Source organism: Apium graveolens, chromosome 7 (genome assembly GCF_009905375.1).
Source record: "Apium graveolens cultivar Ventura chromosome 7, ASM990537v1, whole genome shotgun sequence".
NCBI lineage: Eukaryota > Viridiplantae > Streptophyta > Magnoliopsida > Apiales > Apiaceae > Apium > Apium graveolens.
Window position 1 is genome coordinate 81,665,721 of NC_133653.1, and position 18,704 is coordinate 81,684,424.

The window sequence follows — 18,704 nt, forward strand, 5'->3', positions numbered from 1 at the left end:
GGAATATTTACATCGCTTATGTATACTAGCTGTTGTCTATGTCTAATTTTAAAAAATGCTAAATAAAAAATTTTCATTTTAACATCGGTTTTTTAATACGAGCAGTTGTCTATAGCCGATTTTAAAAAAAATTCAAAATAACTTGTCAATTTTTACCCGCGCGGTAGACAAATTTCCTCCCTTTAATTAAAAACTTATTTCCCCCCATTAACATATTTTATTTCCCCTTCCAAAAATATCCCCCCCTTTGACTCAGAAACACGCACCCAAACTCTCTCTCTCTCACTCATTGTCTCACTCATCGACTGCAACTCTCTCTCTCTCTCTCTCTCTCTCTCTCTCTTCCTTCTCTCTCTCAAACCTCAGTTCCAAACACCAGGAATCTCTCTCTCAAATCTCGACTCCACCTCCTTCATTTCCTCTCTCTTTCTCTCCTTTCTAGTAAACCCTAATTTACATCCCAAAATCGAGCTTAATCCTAATTAACCACAAATTGAGCTTGATATTGGTCAGATTAGTGCAAAATAGCCTTTAATGGAGCTATAAAATAGTCTATATATATGTTCCTCTCTATTATGTTTGTGATAATTTTTCTCTGTTTTTTTACTTTTTATTCTTGTTATGCAGCCTGCTGTGAATCTTATTTATAAACTCAAGGTACTTCCCTTTATATTTTTGTTTATAAGATTTGTTTAAATTTGTGCAATTGGTTACATATAAGAATTGTCCAGGTAAGTATTCTTTGATATTTAAAATTTAAATATTTTGAATATGTCTAGGTTTCATGTCTATATAAGTTGTTGTATGTATGGTGGGTCAAAATATTTAGTTTTAACTATTAATTATTTTTTTCATGATGCAGGTTGTGTTATTGGTAAAGAATCTCCAATCTCAGCCTCCATTTCTCTCGTAAAAAAGGTAATTGGGATTAGTTTCCTGTAGTTGACAATTCATAGTAAAATATTCATTTTTTATGTATTTGTAGTTGGTGTTGGGTGTAAATAATTTATAGCTTGGTATGGTGTTGTGTTTGACTACCTCGTTTTTAAGGGACTGCTTGTATTTCAGTCCAAAAAGGAGTTTGTGTCCTTCAAGCTAACCGATGTTATAAGTGGTTGAGTTTTTTGTTTATGTTGATGTGATTTGTATTGTAATAGAATTATTCTTATGTTTCTGCTTTGTAGTTGTTTGAATATGCCTAACCTAAATGTATGCTACCAGCAAGGATGTCACCTCGTAAAAAATGAAGCTCTAATAGGGTTTAAGTTCGGTAGCAAAAAAAAAGAGAAAATGTAAAGAACTTAATCCTTTTAGGTGAGACTTGGGAGTGATCTATTGATCTTGACAAAGGTTGTTTCATTTACCTTTTTGAGTTTTCTCCTATTTAGCTTGGATGCCATGAATTTGTCAGATCACATTTAGTTACAGTATATAAAATATTATTTACATGAGGCTTGTTCAAGGCAATTTAAAACATTTACTTGGTGTTCTGTATTTTAGTATGTACAATGGACTACTACAATGGATATATCAATGGAAGATATGGAGCCTTTACATTTGAGGTAATTGTAAATGTCCTTTGTTAACATACAGTGGATATATCAATGTAGAATGTTTATAGCTTTAGAATTTGAAATATGAGTGAATGCCGTTTTTAAAATCAAAATACAGTATGCAGAATGTTTTGTTTTTCACATTATTTTCAAGTTTATTTTTTTCCAGTCATTCTTTCTTCTTGTTGCTGGCTGTAGAATCCACTGTTAGAGGACGAGACCGAAGATATACACCATGTTGTTGAATAGAGTGACCTAGAATTTAATAGTATAGAGATCAATTCTATAGGTGAGCAACTTACTTGTGTTCGAATAATCAACTTATCCTATGTACTTTATAGCTTCCTCTATCGTTTTAACTTTTTAAAAGTGATACAGAGGAAAATGAACAACATGCTGGGACAATCCAAGGCAGCGTGAAAGATGTAGATGAATCAATGAGGTAAAGGTCGTTCCAAAGTTTCTTTCGATATTTACGTTTTTATGTTAATTATGCATTCTAGAATATAGATGCATGATGACGGTACTGAAGTACTCTTCTCTCAAAGTAGACGAGTGCGTTAAACATATTTTGCGAAGCATATAGATTTTACTCGCAAATTTATATTAGGAAATCAAGCATGACTAGTAGAACGAGATGGTGGAGAAAACTATTTAGCAGCCTAAACATCATCAAGAAGTTCAACCAGACATCGTGGTAATAACACTCACACTTACTGAAATACTCGATATTCAGTCAACACTGCCAAGTAGAATTGATCGAGTCAATCTTTCTGTAGCGAACCTTCCACGTCGGGATGGGAGTCCAACTGTCAAATTGATAAAGTTTGTGATGTTTGCGATGAAGCAGTTAATTACCTATTCTACATGATATTATTTACATTTTCAAGTATATAGTCCAATTAAACAATGGTTTTAATTGATTATCAGGTTATCCATAATGCAAAAGGCACATACCTCTCAGATATTTAGGCACTTCTCGGGTGTTCTTTAGCCAAAACATAATTAAAATTAAAAGTTAAGAATGTGGTAGTAAATAGTTTTGGTACTAACACCTAATTTATTTTTCTATAGATACTTTATAATTGGTTAACGCGTCCCTACTGGTGTCAGACGGTCTGCTACAAACATTTATCCGATGGGACGTCGATGTGCTGCAGCTGTTTACGATTCAAGGTTTGTGGTAGAGATTCTCCGCTACACAAGAAATATACTCTGAATTGTTAAGCATAGATAAATATAACTTGTCCTAACTTGGAACAAAGAGAGTTATCTTCCAATTTGTTTGGACATAATCACAAATGATTACCAGATTTCCAGAAGTATGTTAAAATGCTAAAACGAAAGTAGCTGCAAAAAAACATCATGCTTCTTTGCCATTAATCATTGAGTCCTTGAAACAAGAATTCTCATTTTCTGCAATATTTTTGGTAGCTAAGTCATGTCAGATAGGGGAAAACATTCATGTAGTGAAAGAGGAGCAATACATAGCTCGTATTTACGAGGTGACATCCTTCTGTGAGAGAGTTTTAGGAGTCTCTACAAATGATTCTTCTGAATCTTAAAGACAGTGTGCTAAAGAAAGCTGGGTAGCAACAGATAATGTTGTTGAGGTTATATATATACATCGTTAAATAACAATTACTTTTTTTGTTGTGTGTTTTGCAAGTTTTTTGATTATCATATATTTTTTTATGAATTGTCTTTTGCATGTTTTCACAAAGTTAGAGATCATAAAGCTAGTTTTCGGCATCCTGTATTTTGGATATATGTCAATCGCGTCGTTTGCCTTCGTTGTCTTTGACTGGGACGATTTCCTTTTATGCTTGGGTTCTATGATTTCCTTTGACAAATTTGTTCCAAGTCAAATATGTTTAGATTGTTGGATGTAATAACTAGTGACATTGGGTTTTATTATTTGTGGTTGGGATATTTATTTTAAACTTGGAATGTTTCCGAGTTGACCACTTGTTGGAATATTGAATGTTAAGAAATTTGGTATCAATGTAGCTTTATGTTTATGTTGCATTGTTTGGTATTTTTTTGGTTGTAAATGTAATTGGTTCATGTGGATGTGAACGGTATCAGGATGACATGCAATATACAAAACATTAACATCACATTGATAAATATAAACCGATGTAAAAAATATAAGAAAGACATCGGGTAAAATAATATTAAACGAAAAAGAACTAACAAATCCGATGTGAAATAGTCATTTGACATCGATTTTGAAAAGAAACTCAATGTAAAGAAGGCAAATAACATCGGAAGTTTATAAAAGCTGATGTCTTAAATTTTAAAATAGTAGAGAGTGCACATCGGTTAAAGAAAATAATCGATGTTAAACATAATGATTTCACATTAGATACAAAAACAAAATCGATGTCTAATCCTACATTTCATATGGGACGTCTAAATGAACCGATGTCTAATCCCGTATTTCACATCAGGCAGATAAATGAACTGATGTTCATTCTCAATTTTAACATCAGTTTTGAACCAATGTCTGATGTCATATTTCTAGTAATGGATTTAGAGCACTTTCGTAAAAGACATGTGTCTTTCCAGGGGTTTTTTAGCTCAATCGATCGATCTGATTTTTGGCCATCAAAGCCTCGTCGTAACTTTTATGTACTCCCTATTATCAAATCATACATTAAACAAAAGTAATAATAATATCGGGTTTCCATCCTTTTTCCTTTTATAGTGCACTATAATTACATAATTAATACCCATAGAGACACTAAACATAAGTTATAACAACCATGCTTGCTATTTATATAAATCATATACTTGGTTCCTTTTAAGAGTTACCTATTTGATTGCAGCAGTGGTGTTACCAGCAAATTCCAGAGCACTATTTCTCTCACGTATAGTGTGACTCATTCAAGCCATTTCTGCAATCCCACAAGCATTGTCACTTTTGGGGCCATATGCATCAATGGCTAGACCAGTAAAATTTTGTTAAGCATTCCCAAAGTAGCCACTTCCACTCCACACATGGTTTGATATTATTCATTCATTTATATCAAAAACCCTCTAGGTTGGCCTGTAACAAAGCTGAGTCAGATCTACCTTTGTCTTCCCAACTAGAAAATGTATCACTGATGCATCATGTATATTTCTTTCAATTTCCAAGATGTGTGTATCACTGTAAAATTGTTACAGCTACTAACACTTCATAAACAAGTATAACTCAAGAACAAGATGCCAAAGCAACTCAAGAACAAGATGACATATCAGCTGACATCAACATAGTGAAAGGTGGCCGACTGTGGTCCAGCCTCATGTGATCCAGCCTGTGGTCCAGCCTGTGTGTTTGCTAGCTCAGCAGTTAGTTAGAGAATGTGATAGTTTAGTATGTAGTCTAGCAATATATATAATTCAGTAGGAGCATTGTAACAGAATTAAGATGATTACATACAGTATCTAGTGATTTTCTATTTCTAACTTCTTAAGTCATCTTCATCTCTTTCTCTAGCTTACATTCTTTACTCCATTAATGGAGCTTCATTTACAAAACTGACATGGTATCAGAGCCAGGTTGCTCTTGATACATTCATTTTTACTCACATATGCGATCTTACGCTTCTGCACTACGATCTAATAATCAAAATCAAACTACAATGACGAACAACACTGTAATTGATATCAATCATCCATATTACCTAAGTTTTGCTGATCATCCAGGTCTTTCGCTTGTCACAGAAGTACTCAACAATCAAAACTATCATCATTGGAGCAGATCGATTACAATCGCATTATTTGCAAAGTTGAAATTAGGTTTCATTGATGGAACTAGGGTCATTCCAGCTGCTAATTCACCTCAACTGAGTTTATGGAAGAGGAGTAATGATCTTGTAATCTCCTGGCTGTTGAACTCTGTCTCTTCCGAAATACGCAAAAGTGTTGTATATCTCACAATGGCGAAGTAGACCTGGGATGATCTTGCTGCCAAATATTCTCAGAGCAATGTTCCGAGACTATTTCAACTCAAGAAAGACTTAGCATCTCTCAGTCAAGGTACTAAGTCGATTACTGCTTATTTCACTATGTTTCGAAGCATGATTGATCAATTGGATAATCTGTCACCAATACCTAGATGTGTTTGTGCTAACTCTAATTGTGCCTGTGGCAATTCTCAAAAACTTGATTCATATGAGAAATTGTCAAAGTTAAGTCAGTTCCTGATGGGACTTAACGATCAATTTACGAGTGTGAGAGGACAGATTTTACTCATGAATCTGTTACCTGATATCAGTCAAGCATATTCAATGCTTCTCCAGGAAGAGAACCAGAGAGAATTCTCTAATTCCTCTAGTTTTGTAACTAAAAATGCTGCTATGAATGTTAGAGTCAGTTCCTCTCACAATACTGGTACAAACATCAAGCCAAAGTCTATCAAAAAGGTACCAGATCTAAACATAGTGTGTGAATATTGCAAAATGACTGGACATATTAAGGAGAAATGCTTTGCACTTCATGGCTATCCCGATTGGCACAGACTTTACGGTCAGCCAAAACCTAAAGTGAAGAATATGCAGAGAAAATTAAATGTCAATTCTGTTGTTAATACTGACAATCAGTTCCCTGAGACTAATACAACTGCATCTACAAGCAAAGAAAGTGTGTTCACTGGTTTTACTGAAAGTCAGTGTCAACAACTACTAAGTCTATTGCATTAAACTCAGAATAAGACCAATGTTGTATCAAATGCAACCTGGATAAGCTCAACTCTCAATTCTGATGCAAATTATGCAGGTATGGAAATTGCTAACAATGTTCAGATTAGTAATTCCACTTCTACATGGATCATAGATTCTGGAGCAACTCATCATAACTCCTTATATGCAACTACCAGTTAATGTTCAATCCACTTATTTTGAACTTCTGTTACCAAATGGACACAAAACTTGTGTTACTCACATAGGGGATGTTGTCCTCACTTCTGATATTACTCTGAAACAGGTCTTATATGTGCCAGATTTTCAGTGCAATCTAATTTCTGTGCCTAAACTAACCACATATAACACTTGCCATATCTTCTTTTCTGCCTCTAAATGTATTTTTCAGGACCATGTTATGCAGAAGAGGATAGAGATTGGTGAACTGGATGCTGGCCTCTATAAACTCCAAGCTCAAAATGTCAATCTCCCTACTATGTGTGTTATTTCTCAATCTCCATCTCATCTTTGGCATAGCAAATTAGGTCACCCATCTTTATCTATTCTAAAGAAAATATCTGAGTTAGCTGTTTCAGATACCTTACCTACTACTTGTGATGTTTGTCAATATTCTAAACAATCTAGAAATCCATTTCCTATAAAAGAGTCTAGTAGCAATGCTTGTTTTGATATTGTCCATTGTGATGTCTGGGGACCTTACAGAAATGTAACTCATGGCAAATGTAACTCTTTTCTTACAATAGTAGATGATCATTCAAAATGCACTTGGATATATTTACTTTCTGATAAAATACAAGTGCCAAATTTAATTCAATACTTCCTGAAATATGTTGTCAATCAGTTTAACACATCTGTCAAAGTGCTAAGATCAGACAATGGAACATAATTTTTAAATGCCGACCTTAACAAAATATTACAAACACTTGGTATTATTCATCAAACATCTTGTCCATACACTCCTCAGCAAAATGGCACTGCTGAAAGAAAGCATCAACATCTGCTCTCTGTTGCTAGAGCCTTAAAATTCTAGTCCAATATCCCTATCTCTCTCTGGGGAGATTGTGTTTTGACTGCTGCTTATCTTATTAACATTCTTCCTTCTGCTCAGCTTCACTATAAATCACCTAATGAGATTCTCTATCAAAAACCACCTATATATACTTATCTCAGAAATTTTGGTAGTTTGTGCTACATTAGTAATTTTCATACTAATGGTGATAAATTTGCATCCAGAGCTATTAAATATGTTTTTGTTGACTATCCTTTTAATAAAAAAGGATACAAGGTGGTTGACCTATACACTAAAAAGTGTTATACAACTAGAGACATTATTTTCAAAGAAGATATCTTTCCTTTTCATACCATTGATAGTTCCACATATATTCACAATCCAAACACTAGTAAACTGTTTCCTGATTCACCTCTTCATCTTTATACTGATCACACTCCTGAGATTACTATGACTGATCTCACACCTACAGACACTTCTGATCATTTAATCAATCATGAACATACAACTTCTATTGCAACTCTTCCTCCTATTAGACCTTTAAGATAGAGAACCTTTCCTGCTAAACTTAGAGATTTTGCTGGTATTCCTAAGCATCTGGTTCCCATATCTGTCCCTTCTGCTAATCAGGTATCACCTTCTGCCCTCTCATGCTCTTACCCTATTCAAAATTATCTCTCTTATGCCAATGTGTCTTCTGCATACTCTAAGTATTTAGCTGCCACAGTTCAATCATCCATTCCATATACTTACAGTCAGGCTGCTACCAACTTTAATTGGCTTCAAGTTATGCAACTAGAGATCAGTGCTCTAGTAAATAATCATACATGGGAAATTGTGCCAAAAACCATCTAATCAGCATATAGTTGACTGTAAGTGGTTGTTTAAAATCAAGTATAGACCAGATGGCAGTGTTGACAGATATAAAGCCAGGATAGTGGCAAAGGGATTTACTCAAACTTATGGTCTTGATTATTTTGAGACTTATGCTCTTGTTGCTAAGATGACCACTGTCAGGTTACCTATTGCTATTGCTGCTTCACAACATTGGCCTATTTCTCAACTTGATATTACCAATGCATTCCTGCATGGTGATTTGAATGAGACAGTTTACATGAGACTCCCTCCTGGCTATTTGCAACTTTCTACCTGTTTTGATCTATCTAGCATTACTGATCCCAATACTGTTGTCTGCAAATTAAAAAAAATCTTTATATGGACTTAAACAAGTTCCCAGGTGCTGGTTCTCCAAATTCTCAGATGCTCTGCTGGATTATGGCTGCACCCAGTCTCACTCTGATAATAGTCTATTTACCCTTAGCAGCAACAATCAATTTGTTGCTGTATTGGTTTATGTTGATGACATTCTTGTCACAGGTTCTGATAAGATGCTTATCAAATATGTTATTGCCTTCTTGTCTACAAAATTCAAAGTTAAAGACTTAGGCTCCCTCAGATATTTTCTGGGTATTGAAGTTTCCAGATCCACAGATGGCATTTATCTTCATCAAAGTAAATATACTCTGGATATTATGAAAGATACAGGACTCTTGGCTGTCAAACCCTCAAAGATTCCTATGGAACAAAATCACAATCTTCAGGATAATTCAATTTTCTCTGTTGCCCTCCTCCAGTGCCTCTCACTATAGACGTATTGTTGGCCGTCTTCTATATCTTACTGTCACTCGACCTGACATTTGCTACTCAGTTCAGGTATTATCTCAGTTCTTGGCTACTCCCAGATCTGATCATCTGCAAGCTACTCATAAAGTCACTACAAGAAATTTGCAATCACACAACAGTCACTAGACGACGGTACAAAATAAAACCGTCGTCCAGAAAAATTAAACCATGGTGAATTGTTGGCTCTTAAAAAACTGTTGTCCTGCGTTTCTTCTAACAATAGTTACTGACGATTTTACAAACTGTTGTCTAAGGTGCATGCTTTCATCTACTTAGACAACAGTTCTTTCCTGGGGTATTGTTTAGAACCCTTTACGACAATAGTTGATAGATGTTGTATGAACTTAAATTTATTTTACCTTAACACCACAGTGTTTGGCAAAAACGTTGTACACGTTAGACAACTGTTTATGATAACTGATGTTGTAGTGAACATCAGACAACACAATCTAAATACCATTATCCAATGCATAGTTCATAGACAATGGTTATTGATAGTGTGAAATAATGTGCTTCATACAACAGTTTAAAATATAGTTGGTTGAATTTCATGTTTACAAGACGGTTTTGGATATTTTCATAAAAACCGTTGTCTGTTTAATGAAGATAGAAAAAAAATTGACTTGTATTACATTACATTCCAGGTACACAGTACCACACAATAACATACCAAACCAAAACCAGCAGTCCATAAATCAACCAAACAACCAATATTAAACTAGAAATGTTAAATTAAAACTGTAAACCAATTCTAAGAGACTATAAATTATACCAATTGTTCATAAAATAGGTCAACCACATACTTCAATAAATTGAGTAATAAGTCCAATCACACACGAAACAAATGAAATTAAAATGTGCCAAAGTTGTTGACGCAAAGAGTTCTACAATCAGTAGTGAATGTTACAATGAAAATGAGTAGACAGTTCTTGTGCCTTGTCGTTGCCACTAACATGCATGTTGCTTAACCACAGTTTTGAAGGCCTTGTTTTATGCTTGACGCTGGTAACTCTGTACAAATAGAAAACAAAACATTAACCTTAATTTCTACAAGTTTGATACCACAGATTGTAAAAGTGTATCATCTGCAATAATAAACATATCTCCGGCCGAACTCCTTTTCCCAAGCTAGCCATAATATTCATCTGTGTTTTTCCGCCAAAAGATTATTTTTGCTATGATAAAATCATCATCTATTATATCAAGAGAAGTCAATGTTAACTAGATGATGATTTTACCACGGCAAAAGTAATCTCATCAATGGGTTGACCAGAAGTACATGTAGATAATCTGGGTTTCACCTATAAGAAAAAGATGGGTCAGCAGTACATGGAGTGAAAGCTGTATAAAAAATTATATATATTACCATCATGGAAGCTGAATCCATTCTTCTTCCTCTCGCATATAACTAGTATTTTCGTCGTCATGTTCATCAACATTAGGGAAAAGGGGCAAATGCAGGTCATTCTCAAGTTCTACTTCTACAGAGCCATCATTTTCCTCATCACAGTGGTCATGAAAATCCTGGTCGATCTCGATCAATACAGAGGGAGTAATATTCAGCATTACAGAATTTAGACCAGAAAAAGACATAAAACTACAACTGTACAATCAAGACATAATAGTTTATCAAAAAATGACACGACAAAATTTTATAGGTATGGTTGTCTTATGCCCAGTTGTATATTGTTGCTTATCAATGGAAATGATTACTCTGACTGCAACCATGGAGGTACTGTGTATGGTGTATAATAGTTCCGTGTATTTTCTTAGTTTGATGTTACAAATTTATAAAATTAAATCAGGCCTGATTAATATTTATTTGTGCACTATTCAGTGGATGCCACCGAAAATCGATATTTAAGTATACCAAGTAAATGAATTATTAATGAAAAATTCTTTATCATAAAATGCAGTAAGTAGAATAAACTTAGACAAAAAATAAGGTTTTTTTGTCATGACAAAAAATAAGTTTTGAATACATAAAGGAATGGAAATGTTCACGAAAATGACATCTTACAAACACAATTAAATATAAATTGCTCAAAAATAATATAAAAATTCAAGACCGAAAATTTATGCGTCGACCGTTTGATCTTACTAAGTGATTTATACCCATTATTTTATAAATAATATATATATTTTAAAAATTATTTATCTTTCCATTTAGTGTATGCTTTAATTGCATATTGTTTACTTATATATCCGTCATTTTATAAATAATATATATAAAAATTCTTACATAACACAACCATACCTAAAAGGACACGATAAAATTTATTTACTTACTTACGATGACAAAAAACCATAATGTAAATCATTGTGTTAAAAATAAACTTGCAAAATAAAAAAAATTACCAATTGTTCAAGAACTAGGACAACATGTTTATGACCCAACGTGTGCGTCTCAACGAATCACTTACGATGCTCGGCATTTTCCCTATCCAATTTCTGTAAAATTACAACAAAATACATAGATCAGGCCAGTTTCTCTAAAATAACAACAAATACAAAGATCATGCCAGTTTCTGTTAAACAACTATTTAAGTAATTAAGGTTTTTCTATTTACTACCTAAACCGCCTCATCCCCCCAGTACTTTAACAGCATTTTAAAATCTTCCAATGGGACCCGGTCTGGTCTATTATCCAGTCTATCCTCATCGGTGTTGTATTTAGTGTAATGGGCTTTTTTACACGATCCTTGTGTAGTTTCCAAGCATTACTAATGGTAGTATAAACCCATTTCCTTCCTTCATCGGGAATAACATACTTTCCCCGTAATATATTAAGCATAAAAAGAATGACTATATTTTATTAATATAATATAGAAATTTGGAAAGTGATTTAATCTATGTTATAGATAATAGAAATCACCAGAGTATACTCCCACAATTTCTGTTTCAATTGATTGAGAACAACGTGCCAATTGACATAAGTCAGCGACACATTATCCCTTGCCAATGTCCCCAAGTTATTACTTAGATCTGCTACATCTCCTTCTATATCCGAAATTGATTGACCCTTTGCATTCAAAGAGATGACCACTTTCTCATTAGGATTCCTTTCATGAACCCTAGTCATTTTTGTCGGTCTTCTACATTTTCTAGGGGCGCGTACTTAATATACGAGGTACAAAAAAAGTAAGGCACGATTAGTGAAACTGTATAACTAAACATAAAATGATAGTTAACCAAAAAGACGAATACATGCTTCCTTCTTGGACTTCCTCATATGCATTCTGTTTCATTTCGAATTCAACAACAATCTCATTCATCGGAGCTTCATCATTATTCATTTGACGGTCTCGTAATGTGAAGTAAGCAGCAACCATACCAGGAGCTGGTCCATCATTGCTTGCTTGTCTAAAAATCTTGATGGATGTCGTTTTAACAGGTTTGGGACGATAAGCACTTATAGCTTCCCTCTCAGTTGCAGTGCCAGATGTTCTTGATTTTTTCTCAATTCCAGGGGCTGCATTGGCTCGTGAACGAGTCCTTGGTCCAACATCAATTTTCTTTTACTTAACATATACAATGTCCTACCATTTGTGTTTAGAATTATTTAACCATACTTGGTATTAAAGTGAATTAATCCAACAATAACCAATAAACAATTAATCAAATAGCGTATACCTCAAACGAATCATCGCTTTCAACGCCCCCTACATTTGTCGGAACATATTGTGAGTCATCTTCCTTAATAGCTGTCTATTTCCCTTTTTTACCTTTTGATTTACTACTCGACTCCAAGCCTCACGATCAGCCGGGTGCCTTAGTTTCTCATCCTTTTTACGTCCAACTACATGCCATGTCATAATTCTGGAAAACTCTTTGCACATGAACATTCTTTGCAACCTTGGATTTAGTGGAAAATACCTCATTCCATTTGCCGGCACTTTGTGAATCAACTTCTCCGGCTCGTTATTAACACCACTGCCTTTTTTTGTACAACCCACCTTGAAACTCCACAAGTATGACATTCAACATGCAACTATTTGGGCAATACAACATGCAACCCACCTTGAAACTGCCTTTTATTTTCTGCCCAATATAACATGCAACTATTTGGGCATGCATGTATTTTCTCATAATGAAGACCTAAATCCTTAATGACCTTCTTTGCAGCATTGAAGGACAAAGACAGGTGGGCTTCAGGAAACGCTTCTTTTATTAGCTTAAGCAACTCCCCAAATACGGACTCATTAATTCCATGAACACACTTTAAATGATATAGTCTGATCATGAAACCTAATCGAGAAAAGTTAGTACATCCTGGGAATAATGGTTATTTTCCTTCCTCAACCCTTATATAAAACTTTTTTGCCTCTTCATTTGGTCTTCCTTCATAATTTTCCCACTTTTTACCCATACACTTGAACATCTCGTCTATGTTATTCCCAAAATCCATCCCTGTTTCGTAATCTGTGAAGTTAGTACTAACCCTTGGCTTCATTTGTGAAGTTTCATAAATCCATTTGACATGTGCTAGGGAAGGAGCACTACAAACAAGATGGTCATTGATGACCTCTCTTGTATGCCATTAACGATCAATACAGTTTTTGCAAGGGCACTTCATTTCGTTGCCTCTCGCACAAACTGGAAGGCATTATCTAAAAAATATATCACCCCTTGTCTGTATTTTGCGCTATATCTTGGTAGTCCTATACAAACATTACTCTCAGAGTCCATTACGAATGTCTAAACTTAGTTTGAACCTATTTTCACCTAGAAAAAATAGAGTAGATGTGACAATGAACTTAAGTTTTTATACTTGACTATACTATGAGATAATTTATATAATAGTATACTACTATTAATGGAGGAACGGGGAAGATAAATATGGCGCTATCAACTGTATTATAATCTTATACGTTAACTGCACATTTGCGCAAAATTTGAAAGATAAAAAACAGATATTAATTATGTAAAGTGTATTCAAGAAAGACTAATAGAGATCCTGCGAATAACACAAGGTGTACAAGAAGTAATATATGGCTCTATGCAATAAGGCTATCAGCTTAAAATTGAAAAGTGGTCATTATAAAAGTGTGTGAGTACATAAAACATATCAGCATGACTGCAAGATACAGAGATACACAGAAGAAGCTTCTGTTAGAAACACTTTAAACAAAGAAAACAAAGAAGAAGCTTATAACAAAGCTTCTATTAGAATCACCATTTATACACTAAATACATAATATAAGTACCTACATTATACAAGTACGTAAATAGCGTACATATTTAGGTACCGCTTTATGCGTACATATTAATAATCTTAATAGCGTACATGTGATAAGTTAGTTAAACATTACAAGGTACTGCTAACGCTGCAATTTAAAGAGAGGCTATTCCTCAAAATTAAAAAAGATTATGATTACATAAAAGTTCTAAATAATTATATAATGTCAGTTATTTCTATATGAATATTAGACTAACAAAGATGATTTTATTAGTAATCTTTGACCATAGTATGATGACTGCCTTATGACCCCTACATTTATACATACAGATAGCTCACACATTGCAACATAATCCATGTAGAACGCATTAACAAAAAACAATTACTACTCTTATAAATTGAACAAATATAATACCCCAAATTCCCGTCTTAACCTCACATAACTCAATACACTAAACAAACTGAATATTAATCCATGTCATAAGACAAATACAGAAGCCCTTAAAGAGTAGTCAAGTACTCAAAAAAAATATTAACACCTACATATAGAGGAAACTACGAAAAAAGATTAAAAAACCCACATTCCAATCACAAAATAACTTTGAATCAGATTAAATATAAAGGAACACAATTAACTAACTAGAATCAAATTAAACATAAAATAACACATCCAAATCGCTAACAGCATTACAGAGAAATAAAAACATAAATTATTCAAAATCAAATTAGCACAAAGCATAAAACATCCGCAACAACACCTTATCACTAAACTTAACACAAACCAACTCAATCTAATGAAAACTCATCCATAAAAATATATCAAAACAACAACGTACACAAATGCGCGAAACTAGGATTCGAGTTTAACCTGATGAGATTCTTCGAAGTAATACGAGGCGCTTTAATCGCACCACCAATCAAACTACTTTCAGTGATATAAATCCCCCTATCAAACACACAATACAACATCGGTAACATAAAAAATCAAATCATTACAACATAAATCAAACTAATAATTACATATATACAATTATACATACATTATGACACAAGCCCAAAACAAAGTGAAAAGAAACCCTAAATTATAAGTTTGAAACATAGGAAATTATAAACCCTAAATTATAAGCCCTAAATCAAAAGCCACAAATACTAAAGTAATATAAAATCCAAAAAGCCCCAAATCAAAAGCCCTAAAAAATAAACCCTAAATTAAAATTATTCAAAATATCTGTAAAATCAACCAATGTAAAGACCCCAAAGTATCTACAAGTTCAAAATAAGTTCAAATTATTCAAACTGTTGCCAAGATTTAGAAAACGAAGCTCAGATTTATAAATAGAAGCCCATACTTACCAATCAAATCCCAGATTTACAACCACCTTGAAAACAAATATCAGCAAAGAACAACCTTGGAAAAGTCTTGAGAATCCCAGATATTTGGCCGCCCAAATATCAACAAAGATTTACAGTTTAAGAAATTAGCAAAGAGAAAGAGAGAGTGAGAAATAGTTAGACACAGTTTAAGGAAATTAAAGTAATATTTTTTGTTAGGGAGGGAAAGAGGCGCCCAAATTTTTATCTTGGGAAAGTGTGTAGATCTGTGTCACAATTTCATTTAAATATTTTTTGGTTTTTTATTAAATATTTACAATTTTAAATATTATAAGAAAATTGTAAACCTAATATAAAATATATGTCAAAATAACACGATAATGATAAAATCAATCGGAATAATTATTCGTATAATAGGATCGTCGAACAAGAATTTTTAAAAAAGTAGAAACCATTCGGCACAAGAATCTACAAGGAACCCTTGATGACCGTAATTTGACTATTATAAAAGCATATGATATAAAATCTAAATTTTTTTAAAAAATTACACATCTCTAAAATTAGTAGGTAATAACATCCGTACGGTTGGATCGTTGAACAAGAATTTTAAAAAAGTAGAATCACCACTCGGGACAAGACTTGGTTAGTTGACCGTAATTTGATTATTATAAAAACACACGATATAAAATATAATTTTTTTAAAAAAAATAGACATCTATAAAATTAGTAGGTATCATCATCCTTATGGTTGGATCATTGAACAGGAATTTTAAAAAATAGAATCACCACTCGGGACAAGACTTGGTTATAGGAACCCGGGTTGACCGTAATTTGACTATGATAAAAACACACGATAAAAAATCTAAATTTTTTTAAAAAAATTTACACATCTCTAAAATTAGTAGTATCATCATCCGTACGGTTGGATCATTGAACAAAAATTTTAAAAAAATAAAATCACCACTCGGGACAAGACTTGGTTATGGGAACCCGTGTTGACCGTAATTTGACTATTATAAAAACACAGGATATAAAATTTTAATTTTTTTAAAAAAATTTACACATCTCTAAATTTAGTAGGTAACCTCATCCGTACAGTTGGATCGTTGAACAAGAATTTTAAAAAAATAGAATCACCACTTGGAACAAGCCTACGTAATGGGAACCCGTGTGCACCGTGGTTAGACTATTATAAAAGCACATGATATGAAATCTATTTTTTTTAAAAAAAAATTACATATCTCTAAAATTAGTAGGTATCATCATCCATACGGTTGGACCAATTAAAAATAATTTTAAACAAATTAGAACATGAATATAACAAATAAATTTTTAAAAATGGTACAATAGCTAGGGCAACACTAAATAACATATTGTAACACCAGAAAGCAAATGCAACGCTTAAAGTTCCACGCCAGCTGCCACATCAGTATTTGGGTCCCATTTGGGCCACGTCAGCATGCCACGTCAGCATTTGGGCCCCACATTTAGGACACCCTAATGCCACGCCAGCATTCTAACGTCAACATGCCACAACAGCATGCCACGTTATCAGTAGGTCCCACATGTGCCACGTCAGAAAAATTTGACCCCTCACGTGGGACCTACATGCCACGTCAGCATGCCCCGTCAGCAACTATGGGTCCAGTGACGGCCTCAACCCCGGGGTCAGGAGTTGACGTCACTAACAACAATAATAACTACATGATATAATCCAAATCAAATGTTAAATCATAAACACGACCCCTTTTTACCAAGAATTTTTCCAGGTTTAAGTATGACAGGTTACAACAACCACTAAAAAAACCAACTTATCTTAAACAATCCTGACAACTAAATTCATATAGCAACTCAAAAGGCCATCTTTGGCCCAACATGACTACCTCAGAAGAGTCTGGTACATAAGGAATCTGGAACTCTGCCCTGACTGCACAGGAAGGTCTCCTATACATCTGCAATACATATATACAAAATATTCTGTAAGGGTGAGCAATCAATTGCTCAGCAGTACCACTATATGAATAACAAGTAAAATAGTTTATGATAAAATAGTTATAGGAACAGCAATTATAACTCGTTTATAAAACAAGTAAAACAGGTGTAAACTAGATATCAATAACTAGCATGCTCTATAAAACATCTCATTAGTTGTGATGTGTGAATACCAGAGTTCAATTTTAGCATGCCATTTTTATTTCTAAATCTTCTATTCCATTACAGGAACCACAAAGCCATTGGTCCCGTTACGGGGACTCAAAATCATTTGTTAGTTACGGGAACCTCAAAATCATTTGTTTCGTTACAAGAACCTCAAAATCATTTGTTCCGTTACGGGAACCTCAAAATCACACTCAGATATGAATGAATTAGATGATCCCTGGTGAGACAGCTGATCAGGCTATCTCCATAGGACGGCTCCATCTGCCATCCCATGAAACTTGTTCCGGAACTCAGAGACTAGCTAGGTCCCTGTCACGCTGGACTAGTGGTTTAAATAGGGTGCGCAACCACTTCGCCTCTTACGCTATCTTTCTGGTCGTTAGGGGCCCTTGCGCACGCTCATCCAATTATCTGATCAACTTTATCCAGTTTTCAAACTACTTACATATCTCTTTGAAAACAGTTCTATCACAGCACACCTTCCAAAACATTTTCATTTTATTCAAAATTTAGAGATAGGCATTTTCAGATGTTACTTTTCCCCCAAAACATAACTTAGCAAAACAATTTAAACACAGGGGATACGTAACTTAAAATGTTATGTTCCAGTACATAATTTAAATCAGCAATTATTCATATATTACTGAACCATAAAGATATGGTCAGGGGTACTTGCCTTACAGAGCTTTACAACTATTTTTGATTGACCTTGAACCGATTTGGACACTTGGCTTTATCGCCTTACTATTTGACTATCCTGATCCGACCTCGACACTCAGGCCCTTCGATTGGAACCTTGCAGAGCTTGTCGACTGATCACTAGGTTATCATTAGTCCAACGCCAACTCTCGGCTTTCCGACTAGAATCTACGGAGTCGAAATACCCTAAGTTAGACATTCGATTATGCTTGACATATCCTCGCTAACACTCTACCCGTACAAAACCCGACTCGTAACATATGCATTATTGCAATACACGTATCAGCTAGGGTTCACGTTCTCAAAAATCGGTTAAGTGTTTGCTTCCAGAAAATACGTTTACTCGTCATTTTACGAAATTAGGGTTATTGGTTTTAGCAAAATATTTCACCACAACATAC

The 18,704-nt window shown here is 34.1% G+C and overlaps 1 protein-coding gene across 21 annotated transcripts; it reads left to right on the forward strand.

Annotated features, from left to right (window-relative positions):
• The first annotated feature begins 236 nt into the window (after nucleotides 1–236).
• LOC141671693 (uncharacterized) lies at nucleotides 237–6,990 on the forward strand. 21 transcript variants are annotated; one of them, XM_074478006.1, is made up of 9 exons: nucleotides 237–657; nucleotides 863–918; nucleotides 1,501–1,562; nucleotides 1,752–1,842; nucleotides 1,932–1,995; nucleotides 2,164–2,250; nucleotides 2,333–2,402; nucleotides 2,628–2,729; nucleotides 4,385–5,001. In XM_074478006.1, the coding sequence occupies exons 5-9, from the start codon at nucleotides 1,991–1,993 to the stop codon at nucleotides 4,430–4,432; spliced, it is 312 nt and encodes a 103-aa protein (XP_074334107.1). In that variant the 5' UTR covers nucleotides 237–657; nucleotides 863–918; nucleotides 1,501–1,562; nucleotides 1,752–1,842; nucleotides 1,932–1,990; the 3' UTR covers nucleotides 4,433–5,001. The 21 variants fall into 21 exon arrangements, 1 of the variants encoding a protein (XP_074334107.1); XR_012555217.1 differs by lacking the exons at nucleotides 2,164–2,250; nucleotides 2,333–2,402 and adding an exon at nucleotides 6,318–6,990 and having other exon boundaries at nucleotides 4,385–5,579; XR_012555218.1 differs by lacking the exons at nucleotides 2,164–2,250; nucleotides 2,333–2,402 and adding an exon at nucleotides 6,630–6,990 and having other exon boundaries at nucleotides 4,385–5,579.
• Nucleotides 6,991–18,704: the final 11,714 nt, after the last annotated feature.